The sequence below is a fragment of the Mastacembelus armatus genome, chromosome 3 (genome assembly GCF_900324485.2).
Source record: "Mastacembelus armatus chromosome 3, fMasArm1.2, whole genome shotgun sequence".
NCBI classification, from domain to species: Eukaryota; Metazoa; Chordata; class Actinopteri; order Synbranchiformes; family Mastacembelidae; genus Mastacembelus; species Mastacembelus armatus.
Genome location: NC_046635.1, coordinates 26656583 through 26668863, shown reverse-complemented (window position 1 = coordinate 26668863; position 12281 = coordinate 26656583). Strand labels below are relative to the sequence as shown.

General features: G+C 40.4%; 1 protein-coding gene across 1 annotated transcript; it reads left to right on the top strand.

The window, feature by feature from the left end:
* The first annotated feature begins 134 nt into the window (after positions 1-134).
* Positions 135-11997, top strand: vps35 (VPS35 retromer complex component). The gene is made up of 17 exons (XM_026293837.1): positions 135-239; positions 1801-1899; positions 3229-3325; positions 3622-3745; positions 3891-4073; positions 4464-4683; positions 4898-4981; positions 6134-6243; positions 6396-6492; positions 7106-7254; positions 7799-8006; positions 8281-8436; positions 8850-8972; positions 9065-9244; positions 9584-9823; positions 10128-10271; positions 10414-11997. The coding sequence occupies exons 1-17, from the start codon at positions 237-239 to the stop codon at positions 10591-10593; spliced, it is 2397 nt and encodes a 798-aa protein (XP_026149622.1). The 5' UTR covers positions 135-236; the 3' UTR covers positions 10594-11997.
* Positions 11998-12281: the final 284 nt, after the last annotated feature.

Below are 12281 nucleotides of genomic sequence, written 5' to 3'. Positions count from 1 at the left end.
GATCAACCTTAAGAGTCCAATAAAGTTTAAAAACACGTTTATCCGCAACGTGTCCTCCGGGCTGACCCCCGTCCTGCAGGTTGTGAGACACAGACACACACAGACACACACACACACACACACACACACACACACACCAGCCACGCCTGTCCTCTGAGTGACGACCGTGAACGCAGCATTAATGGGTCACATGACAGGCCAGCCTCTCCGACCGATCTGATACACATCTAATAATCATGGTAAGCGCTTTTCTAAATTAAATCCTATTCTGTACAGTCGTATGTTTAACTCGGACACAACACGTTTTCCGTTTAAATTGAACTACTGATCTAAAGTGTCCTCCTTAAGCAGATCTCAAATCAGACTTGTCTTTCAGTGGCATTATGGCCTAACGTCAGAAATAGCAGCTAGCTAGCTTACTGAGCTAACTGATGCTAACGAGTGGCTCGGTGGTTTTTGCTTAAAGGTCTGTCTTGTTCTGTGAGACATTTATCATAATCCTTATTCCATAAAAGAGTCGGTGGGTACTGGAATTATCTGGGATTTCCAGGAGAAAACAGGTGGCAGCTAAAGCTATCTGTTGGTTAGCATGCTCTTCCGCTTCGCCGTGTCATATTTGACTGTCGCTAAATCCTCCGCGTCAACAAATAGGACTTAGCTGCAGGTTGGCAGCAGTGATAAGGCCTGGGACACACATACAACATATTTTCATTCGTCTGTGCACGGATATAACGTTATTTCGTGGAGACGTGCCCTGCGCCACCCGCCACGAGCTAATTCTTATCTGACGCCTCTGAATTAATGGGAGTTGTTGATATTATTCTGCTCAATGTTCATATCAGAAGACCAAAAGAGAGCTGGACTAAGCTGAGCTGGGTTCAATCTAAGCTGAGCATTGTTTTAATCACCAGGGCTGTGATGGTGCACTTAAGTCACGGGATGACAACTTTCTTGGGAAATCTCCAATGAAGAAATATATGACTGGAGAAATAGTCTCTTATTTGACTGACGGTCACACAGTGCAAAACAATGCAGTTGCAGTTTTGAAATGTTTAAACTAATAATGTTGCAGTGAATGTCACTTCACCTGCAGTAAAGGACAGAACGATATGCAAGCACTGTAAAATGTTTTGCCGCAAACTCAACTGACCGACCTTTGTCCTGGATGATAGTTGTGATGGAAGTTGAGATGCGAAAGCATTTGTCAGTGTTGTCTGGCCTTTCAGTGTTTTCTCCACAGGCGTGGTTCACTTGGACAGAGCTGTGCTGGTTCTCCAGGTGTCTTTGCATAGAGCTTATGTTAGCCACAGTGTATGGTGCTGTATATTGTCTCCGCTCACTACCCAATATGCTGCCACACAAACAATTTAAAAGTGGCAGGCGCTTTGTTTCATCTGTGTTATTGTCGCCCTCACTCTCCATCGTGCTGGCTGCTGCTCTGGTTCTGTACTAATATCACAAGCTTTTCACCTCAATGGTCAATATTGTCATGTTTTAATATTGCGAGATCTTGTGGCACAAGGTGTCTTCTCACCATTATTAAACACACTAAGATTGTATCAAGCTTTGTCTGAAGCCTAATCCAAAGCTTTCCCACAGTTCAGTGTGTTGGAATTGAACATACAATAGACCCAGTGTTTTTGTGTCTATTGATGCAGAGTGAACTACCCTGTAAACTAAGCTGTTAAACACATCACTTTCCGGTTCAGAAGTGATATAACATTGTCTTATAGTGGAGTGTTGATTGATGATTGCAGCAGTATTTTGAAAAACAGCTGTTTCTCCATCTTCCTGTCACAGCCAACCACACAGCAGTCTCCCCAGGATGAACAGGAGAAGCTTCTCGATGAAGCTGTGCAGGCTGTCAAGGTCCAGTCTTTCCAGATGAAGCGATGCCTGGTAGGATAACTTCAGTTTGTCATAACTGTCAATATGATTGATAGTTGTTTAAATCATTGGTTGTCTGCCCTGTTTTTGTGTACTTGTGTTTGTGCACTCAGTGTCGGAAAGAGTATCCTCCTCTCTATCATCTGTTTTTCTACGTATCCTGTGACCAGCTGACCTGGCTTAAGGACTCCTTTGGACGATTTCAGTTCCACATATCAGATTTCTTTATCACACATTAAAGAAGTATTCATATCTTGATCAAAGAATAAGTCAAATTCCTTAATGAAGTGATACAAGATACCTTTTGGAGGCAGCTTGTTCATTACTAACTATCCAGTTTTAACATGCCAGTTTCTGACTGCTCACACATACAGGCTGAGAAGCTGAGAGAGGGATAGGATTCTGTTTGTTGTGAGTGGCACTTGGCATTGCTGCCTGGCACCACTTGCCACTACAGAGGTTTTAAAGACACTAAGCGGCACTACAGGGAACTGCGGAGAAGGGGTCAGTTTAATGCACAGCTCACTTTAAGTGCAGATACAGGGCCAGATTTTGGCCTACTCAGGCAGCATTGATGTATTAAAACACTCTCAATGACTCATACTACAAAGTAAAAAAGACTCAGCTCGAGGCTTTGTTGAACTTGTAGAAACAAATTGGGCAAGTAATGCAACGGGAAATGAACACTTTACTTTGTGTGTACTGCAGTCTCTACACTGCTGTCCAGACTGAGAAGGGATTATAAATCATGAGCTCAATGCATTGGTTGAATTTTTCATCTGAATGTTCATATTGAAAACAATTACCTAGCAGTTGCTGTTGTCAGACTAATAACCTGGCCAGACAGTGCTGAGAATCCAGTCTCTACCACCAGCTCTGTCATAGCTTTGGTGAAATGTATTGAGCCTCTAACTTTTTCACACCCATTAAGAAATGGTTAGAAAAATTGATTGAAACGGAATGAATGAAACAGAATGAATGAACAGAAGCCAGCACAAAATATAAACAATGGATTGTATGGTTTGCTGAATGAAAAAAGCAGTGCAAGAAATATTTCATGAAAAAATATGTCTATAATATTTGCCTTTTAAAAACTATTAAGTTCGTTGAATCACATTTAAATAAGAAAAATACATATACTACACATGGCTGTACTGTATTTGTTAAAAGGTGCCACAAAAACCTGAAGCTGATACCTCAAATTGAAGTCTTCATTGTACAGGATTGCATTATATTTAAACCACTGTGTAACTTGTCATACATGTGATATAACTGGTATACAGTATTTTAATGTCTAGAAATATGAAAATCTTTAAGTTGACAGTGTTGTGCACTGTGCAGGACAAGAACAAGCTGATGGATGCTCTGAAGCATGCCTCCAACATGCTGGGTGAGCTGAGGACCTCTATGCTTTCTCCAAAGAGCTATTATGAGCTCTGTATCCTTTACATCTGGAAGTTCACTTTGACTGTGTCTTCTGTCCAAACTTCAAGGAACCAAACAAGAAAAAAAAAAAGACATGATAACTGCCCCTGGGTCAGTAGAACTTGGAAAAACAGCATCTGTGTCAAATATGATGGTCAAAGAGGCCCAGCCTGAAGAAGAAAAGCGGTTTTCACCATAGATTTCTCCTGACCATCACAGATGTACAGCAACAAAACTCCTCTCTGTTTCAGATTTTTGCATGTGGATAATTAACGTTGGGTTTGCACCAATCCCTAACAGTCTTTTCAGATATGGCCATCTCTGATGAACTTCATTACTTAGAGGTTTATCTGACTGATGAGTTTGCCAAAGGACGCAAGGTGGCAGATCTCTATGAGCTGGTCCAGTATGCGGGGAACATCATCCCCAGACTGTGAGTGTCACCTTAACTAAACTTCCATCAGACATGAAGCACTTGCAAATTGTTGTCAGACCCATATTTTAAATTGAAAACATTTTATTTGCGAATATTAACATCCTATCACTTCAAGCCTCTTTGCTTGCCCCTCTCTCCCCAGATATCTGCTGATCACAGTGGGTGTGGTGTACGTTCGCTCCTTCCCTCAGTCTCGTAAGGACATTCTGAAAGACCTGGTTGAGATGTGTCGTGGTGTCCAGCACCCACTCAGAGGCCTCTTTCTCAGAAACTACCTGTTGCAGTGCACCCGCAATATACTGCCAGATGATGGAGAGCAGTCAGAGTAAGCTAATTAGGCTCAGCCATTGTGTCTGTCCTCCACTGTTGGTCCCATAACATCCCATTTATTTACTGAAATGAGACACTACCATCAGTGTCCCTCTATAAACACTGACAATCCATCTGTGATATTTATAGAAACTTCCAACTCAGTGACACTTTAACACATCTGCCCTGTAAGACCCACGAGAAAGAAGTCGGCACTATTGTCTCACAGCAAAAATGTCCTGTATGTAGAAAATGTTTCAGCACTAACTACCCTATAACCACAGGCCTCTTTATGTTTTTGTTCATAGTTTAATGTGTTAGCTCAGTTTTAGATTCCTGTAAATATAATTCTTGACAAATATTTTTACATACATTGCCGTTTTAAGCTTGTGTCTTTACTCCTCAGGGGATCGGAGGAGATGACTGGTGACATCAATGACTCCATCGACTTTGTCCTTCTGAACTTTGCTGAAATGAATAAGTTGTGGGTTCGAATGCAACATCAGGGTCACAGCCGAGACCGAGAGAAGCGAGAAAAGGAACGACAAGAACTTAGGATTCTGGTGGGCACTAACCTAGTTCGCCTCAGCCAACTGGAGGGTGTCAATGTGGAAAAGTACAAACAGGTGTGTGTGTGTAATATGTATGTAACTGTGAGTACCCAGTTTTTAACACAGAAAATTAAAAGAAAAAATGGACAAGTGACTTCTTATTTTTAGGAGGAAGACGCATTATTGATGCCAAAATGAAAAACCGTTATACAGCCACAGTGGGAGTGGGATGTTATTGGTTAATTTTGCATCTATCTGCTGAAACGCTGCTTCTATTTTGTTTCCACAGATTGTTCTTCCTGGGGTGTTGGAGCAAGTTGTGAACTGCAGAGACTCGTTGGCTCAGGAGTATCTAATGGAGTGCATCATTCAGGTAGACACCTGGGATGCATCAATTCAGTCTGTACTGGCCCTAATTCTGACCTTACTGAACTCATCTATTATTAAATGATAGATGATGTGACCAATCCCACATGTACTGAGCAAACATGCATCCTGTGTCAGCAGTATGAACTGGAGAAGACTAGTTTCTATCATTGCACTGAATCCGTTTTTAGATTATGTCCACATGTCCCACCGCACCACAGTGAAAGAGAGAAAGGCAAAGTGTTTTGAGTTTTGGGTTAGGTTTGGGTTCTAACTAAAACCTTTTGGTAGCTCTCAAGCTCTCATTACGTTGCATTTTAGATCATTTGTGCCAAGAGATTTGGCAAACAGCACAGTTCTTGTGCTGCTGCCTCTTTATGTAATCTCTGTTGAGATCAGGCCATCTCTGAGGCTACACCATCTGCTGCACTGCTTCTTGTTCTTTCCAAACCGTTGTCAAGCTGTATGTTCGATGCTGTGGTGATTAAAAAAATTTAATTTAAGCAGCTCTGAAAAGCACTTTAATTTCTATAAGACATAAAAATCATTTTAAGAACAGTTCTCAGTGCCTTTGAGATGATAATCCAGCAAATCCTTGAATCTATGGAACCAGGGCAGTGACTTTTAAATTTTGACACTGAAAATAAACATGGAGAACAAACCCTGAACTGAAAAAGGAAAAGTTAGCATTGAAACATTTGCACTGAAGGAAGTTTCTGGTTTCTAATGTGTTTTTCAGTGATAATCTTCAGATTTCAGTTAATTTCCATTTTTTTCAGTGAGAGTTTATTTTTGCTGTTGGTGGTTTTCAGCTTTATGTCACAGTTTTAGTGTGAAGGGCAGGACTTTGAGAGACAATGTGATTTGCATATTATGGAGTGACATGGATATATGAGAACGTCCCTCTTCCTTAGCCAGTGTCTGCTCCAAAGCGTCTGGCTGCAGAATGACAGCAGTGGCTTCCCTGAGTTCACCCACAGATCTCAAACCACATTTAAAAGTCACTGTCCTGCCCCCATATGAATTAAACCTTCGCCCAGACCATGACCATTTTAACATGGTTAAAGCTTCATATTTGTTTCATAGATATTGTAAATAGACAAAATAAAGTGTCATCACACCCCTACACTACCAGACTATAATAACTTTGTCTTCTAAGGTCTTCCCAGATGAGTTCCACCTTCAGACCCTGAACCCTTTCCTGCGTTCATGTGCTGAGCTTCATCAACACGTTAATGTTAAGAACATCATCATTGCACTCATTGACAGGTACAGTTTGATGCGGTTAATAGAGACTCAGCTACATGACAATTTCTAGTTTAACTGTTTGGCAACGTCATAATTTGCTCATTTTGCTACCCATGGTTGACATGGGATCCCTGTTTGACTTTAACGGTGGGAATGTATTTTCTGTTTTTCAGACTTGCTCTGTTTGCTCATCGAGAAGATGGCCCTGGCATTCCCGCTGAGATCAAACTGTTTGACATCTTCTCTCAGCAAGTGGCCACTGTCATTCAGGTAGGCCACATCAGGGTGACCTGGTCAGACAGCTTACTCAGTATGTACATGACTTAAAATGCCCTTTAGAGTAGCCAACAATAAATCCAGCTCAAGTTAACAACTACAGGCCAGACTTACTTCTAGTCTTCCTCTCCATAGTTCTAGATGTGTGTTTTCAGATGGCTTATTTTGTTGTACTTTTTATTACATTCCACTGGCTCCCTGTTGCTGCTTGCATTAAATTCCCGCCACTAATTCAGAGTAGCACGGCAAATAGACGAGCATTAGTCCAACTGTTACTGTGAGACAGGAAATCTCAGTCAACAAACTCTCGTACTATACAGCTCCTCTATGGTGTCTTCAAATGTTGCTTGAAGATCTACATGTACTCAGCACTCTTCCAGTATGCTGCTGTCAAAAGTTTGGGCACATCCTCTTATTTTTTCTTTTTTTGTATATTGTAGAATAATACTGAAGGCATCAAAAGTATGGAATAACATATTAAGATCTAAACCAAGCAAAAAAAAAAAGCAAAATGGTAGTAATCTAAAAATGTCCTGATATATATCCTCTCTGATTGTATTGTATTGTATTGTATATACTCTGTATTGTATGATTTCTCCCTTTTCAGTCTCGCCAGGACATGCCATCAGAGGACGTGGTCTCTCTTCAGGTCTCTCTCATCAATTTGGCCATGAAGTGCTACCCTGACCGAGTTGACTATGTAGATAAGGTTCTGGAGAGCACTGTGGAGATATTCAATAAGCTCAACTTGGAACAGTAAGTCCTCAAACTACTCAAACAGTGGGATTTAAGGAATGCAATGTATTTGGGTTGTGAATGTTTATGGGATGCCCCTCCAATATATTGAAATTCTCTAGGTGGAGATGAAGTGAGTATAGCAATTACTGTAGATTTGGGCATTTTATAGTAATCTCTTACTGTCAGACTGCAGGTTTGTAAGCTAGTAGTTATTTTAAAGCATTTGTAATGGTGAATAAACGAGGGTCCATATGTTTACAGAGTAGAGTAAACCTAAAAGCAGAAATAGGCAGAGGAGAATTAAAAGAGGAACAAGATTTTTAACTTTAAGTTAACAAGCCAGCATACAGTGATCAGGACCTAGATACCACCATCGATTTTTTTTTTTTTTTTTTTTTTTTTTTTTTTTGAGAGGCAGATAACAAACATATAGATGTGGAGACATGCAATAAGATGATCACAGACAGGACTGAACAGGGACAGTAATTACTATTTAGGTTCAGTCTTTTCCTTGCTGCTGTCTTGTGTGTCACACCTTGACCTGGTCTTGTCCCTCTTGTAGCATAGCGACCAGCAGCGCAGTGTCAAAGGAACTCACCCGGCTGTTGAAGATCCCAGTGGATACCTACAACAACATCCTGACAGTGCTGCAGCTCAAACACTTCCCACCACTCTTCGAGTACTTTGACTATGAGTCACGCAAGAGCATGAGTTGCTATGTGCTGAGCAACACGCTGGATTACAACACCACTATTGTGGCCCAGGAGCAGGTCAGATTCATGTCCTCCACTTTGGCACAAAGATGTCTACATTTGCATGTTGGCCTTGATTAACAGCAAACACAGCAGCAGCTCTGTCACCAGATTTGAGGAAGGAGTTACACACTCCAGCTTTAACATACAACTGCAATGTTTGCAAATTACATACTTGATGTTTGAATTTTTGAAGTAAAAATGTTATTTGACAAAAGGAAGGCCTTGGTTAATTCTGTGTGGTATTCTTTTAATAATCTTAATCCCTTGACTTCCTCCCTTGTTTCTCTAGGTGGATGCCATCTTGAACCTCGTATCCACACTGATACAGGACCAGCCAGACCAACCAGCAGATGATCCTGACCCTGAGGACTTTGCTGAGGAGCAGAGCCTTGTGGGTCGTTTCATCCATCTGCTCCACTCTGAAGACCCTGATCAACAGTACCTTGTACGTGCTTTCCTCAACATTAAGAGCATACCTGCTATTTTGTAGATTTAGTACTAGAAGATATTCTATTCTATTCTGCTGGTGCTGTACTGTGCTGGTGCGCTGCTGAAACCACTCTATTGGTGTGCGCCTAGTGTTTTCCCATCCCTGCCACTAGAGACTTTGTGTACTGTGGTGGATGACACTGTTTTTTCGCTTTATATACTGTACAGAAATGAATGGACAAAATGGATGAAACGGTATTAAAAATGTGAAATTCTACAGCATGCTTTGAAAAATGTTGACAGATTTAAAACTGCCACCTTTTTTATAGTTGTATAACGCTCCCAGTTGTGAATGTGACTTTGTGATTGGGCCCTAGTGTGTTCACTGCTATAGCTGTTGTTCATTGAGGATCATTTCTATGTGGGCAGATTCTGAACACAGCCCGCAAACACTTTGGTGCGGGTGGAAACCAAAGGATTCGCTACACACTCCCTCCTCTGGTGTTCGCTGCCTACCAGTTGGCCTTCAGATACAAGGAAAACTCTTCATTGGTATGCATGTATTTCTTTTCACCACATCTGACATGGCTGTATGTGTAATTTTTGTTATTCTATTAAATGACTGCAAATTTGTCTGCCATCAGGATGACAAATGGGAAAAGAAGTGTCAGAAGATCTTCTCCTTCGCACACCAGACCATCAGTGCACTTATCAAGGCTGAGCTTGCTGAGCTACCTCTTCGACTCTTCCTGCAGGGGGCACTGGCTGCAGGCGAGATTGGCTTTGAGAACCATGAGACTGTAGCGTATGAGTTTATGTCACAGGTAGAATGTTTTTTTGAATCTCCTGAGTGTTCAGGCTTACAATGTGTTTATGTAGTGAAACTGCCTCATTTTTCCAGCTTACAATGTGTTTATGTAGTGAAACTGCCTCATTTTTCCAGACCAAATTAACCAAAGAAGTATAAAAGCAGTTAAGACCAGTGACTTGATTTCTTACATTCATGTTTCTTTTCTTTTATTCTCCAACAATGTAACTAACCAAACATCTAGCTGTCTCCTTCTTACATTCTTTGATTCTTTTGTATTCTTCTCTCCTTCCTTGCCTACAAACCCCAACTTCCCCATTTCTTCTCTTTCTGCTCAATACCTCCCCCTGACCAGGCTTTCTCACTGTATGAAGATGAGATCAGTGATTCCAAAGCGCAGTTGGCAGCCATCACACTGATCATTGGTACCTTTGAGCGAATGCGTTGTTTCAGTGAGGAAAACCATGAGCCTTTGAGGACTCAGTGTGCACTTGCTGCCTCCAAGCTGCTGAAGAAGCCTGACCAGTGCCGAGCCGTCAGTATCTGCGCCCATCTTTTTTGGTCAGGTCGCAGCACTGACAAAAATGGTGAAGAGGTGTGTTGGACATTTGCAGACACAGATATGTTTTGGACGTGCTAACATATATAATATTATCCTGTAGGTACAGGCCTAGGTTTCAACCATTCTTATATTAACATTGTCAGCATATTAAATGAGAATATAAGGAACACATTTCAAAAAATGATAATTGATATGGAGGGAAATCATTATTTTGCATTTCCCAAATGTACCTTTCAACAGTATGTATAATACTAAATTATTGTCTAGAGTAATTTATTCACCAGCTTGGGTGTACTTAAATCTGTGTTACTGCTAACTAGTTATGTTGAATCTTTAGATCCGCGATGGTAAGCGGGTGATGGAGTGTCTAAAGAAAGCCCTGAAGATTGCCAACCAGTGCATGGACCCATCGCTGCAAGTCCAGCTTTTCATTGAAATCCTCAACAGATATGTCTGTTTCTATGAGAGAGAAAACGATGCGGTAGGATGCTAGAAATTTATTTCTACATGATTGACACATGGTTTCAGGCTGTACTGAAACTGAACTAGTCATGTCAAAGCAATCCATCAAAGTTACTGTAACCAGGAATTCTTATACTGTCCCTTGTCCTTCACTTGTCCAGGTGACTGTCCAGGTATTAAATCAGCTGATCCAAAAGATCAGGGAAGATCTGCCTAACCTGGAGGCAAGTGAGGAAACAGAGCAGATCAACAAACACTTCCACAACACACTGGAGCATCTTCGTCTGCAGAGAGAATCTCCTGAGTCTGAAGGGCCTGCCTATGAGGGCCTAGTTCTTTAAAACTATTGCAGGTTGGAGGATGTGAAGTTCATCCATAGATCATTCACTATATTATGATTATAAGACTGCACTCACTCACAGGAACACACAAAATCCCATCCTTTAGATGAGGAATAAGAATAAATGTCAAGAAAAGCTAAAAGAACTGTTTACTATGATTTTTTTTTTTCTGCATCATTTCCTCCTCACCATCCCCCATTAGCAGAGCTATTTTCTGCAACAGGTTGGAGATATTACATTTTAAGAAGCGTCTCAGCAACACTGTACTTAGTTTCAATGTACCCTTGTGACAAGTCTTAGCCACCATTCCTTTATGAACTCGTATATGACCAATTTGTCTTTAACCTGTAATTTCATTTTTGATAGTACAGTGTGGGTTTTCAGTCCCTCACTTTCATACCTTTCCATATTGAGAAGTGACAATTAGCTGAGTGTATAAAGGCTACAGAATATTATAGTGGCATTACAGGTGTGCTACAGACAAGCTAGTTTCTAAACCTGAATAATTCATTCATGGCACATGTAAGCAGGTTGGGACCAACCAAACTAAATATCTGGCAATAGGAAACATAAGTAAACCTTGGCCCCACAGGAATCACACAAGTAATGCTGTTCCCATTAAAAGCAGATAGTTTGAGAGCATCGTTTTCATCTTGTTGGACTTTGACTGTGGAGACTCGAGTCAGTTCAGTTGATAACTGTGCAAGCATTGCATGATCCTCAGTTCCTCTGCCATCCCAACTGGGCTCCAAAGAAGTTGCAGATATTGACAAATCTAGTAACGTGTAAGTTAGTAGAAAAAAAAAAAAAATCCTATTTTTCAAAAGACCCTGTCCTCTTACACTTCAGCAGTGCTTCTTTTTAATATCTACAAATTTGTTTCTCCATCTGTCTGTGGACTCCATATTTTATGTATTAGATTATTTCTGGACTTTTCACCAGTGGATGTTCACTTTCGGACCTGCAGCATGTGTTTGCATGCTTTAGTGTGCTTATACCATAAGGCCCAGTGTCAGTGTTCATTTACACTATATGGATCGCACCAACTACAATGTCTAACTTTTTCAAAATTTTGTTGCTCAGTGAAATCCTGTTACTTCGGATTAATCATTTGTGGGAGTGGTGCAGCAATTCATTAGGATTGTCTTCTAGTGGACAAGTTGCCAGACTGAGTACATGATGATTTTGAAGTTTGTGTGCAAGATTTTTGAATTATTTACTGCAGCATCAGACAGTGTCTGCTGATCTCTCTTTCTTAGCTATTATTGATTTGTTAAAGGCGGTATTTACCATTTTCTCTCCTTTTTGAATCTGTGTAAACCCACTTGTAAATCAAATAAAGAAAAAAAGCAGATTAAATAGCAATGATCATCATTTGCTAAAATGAAACTACAATTAACAATACATATTTGCATTTTCTTAATCTTACACATAGCATATAAAGATAATAAAGCATTATTATAAATATATTGGGTTACTGTCATATATTGTGTTTTTATGACCTTACACTGTGTACATGTTTATACCAATTATACCAACATGCTTAGTGTGTTATTAAGTTTCCAAAAATTCCAGACCAGGCTATGGATATTAAAATACTAATATTAAAATGTACTTTTTCTGATCAACTTACTATAAACACTAAGCCTGTAACAGCACATTCAGAAAGTATTCAGACCCCCTTCACT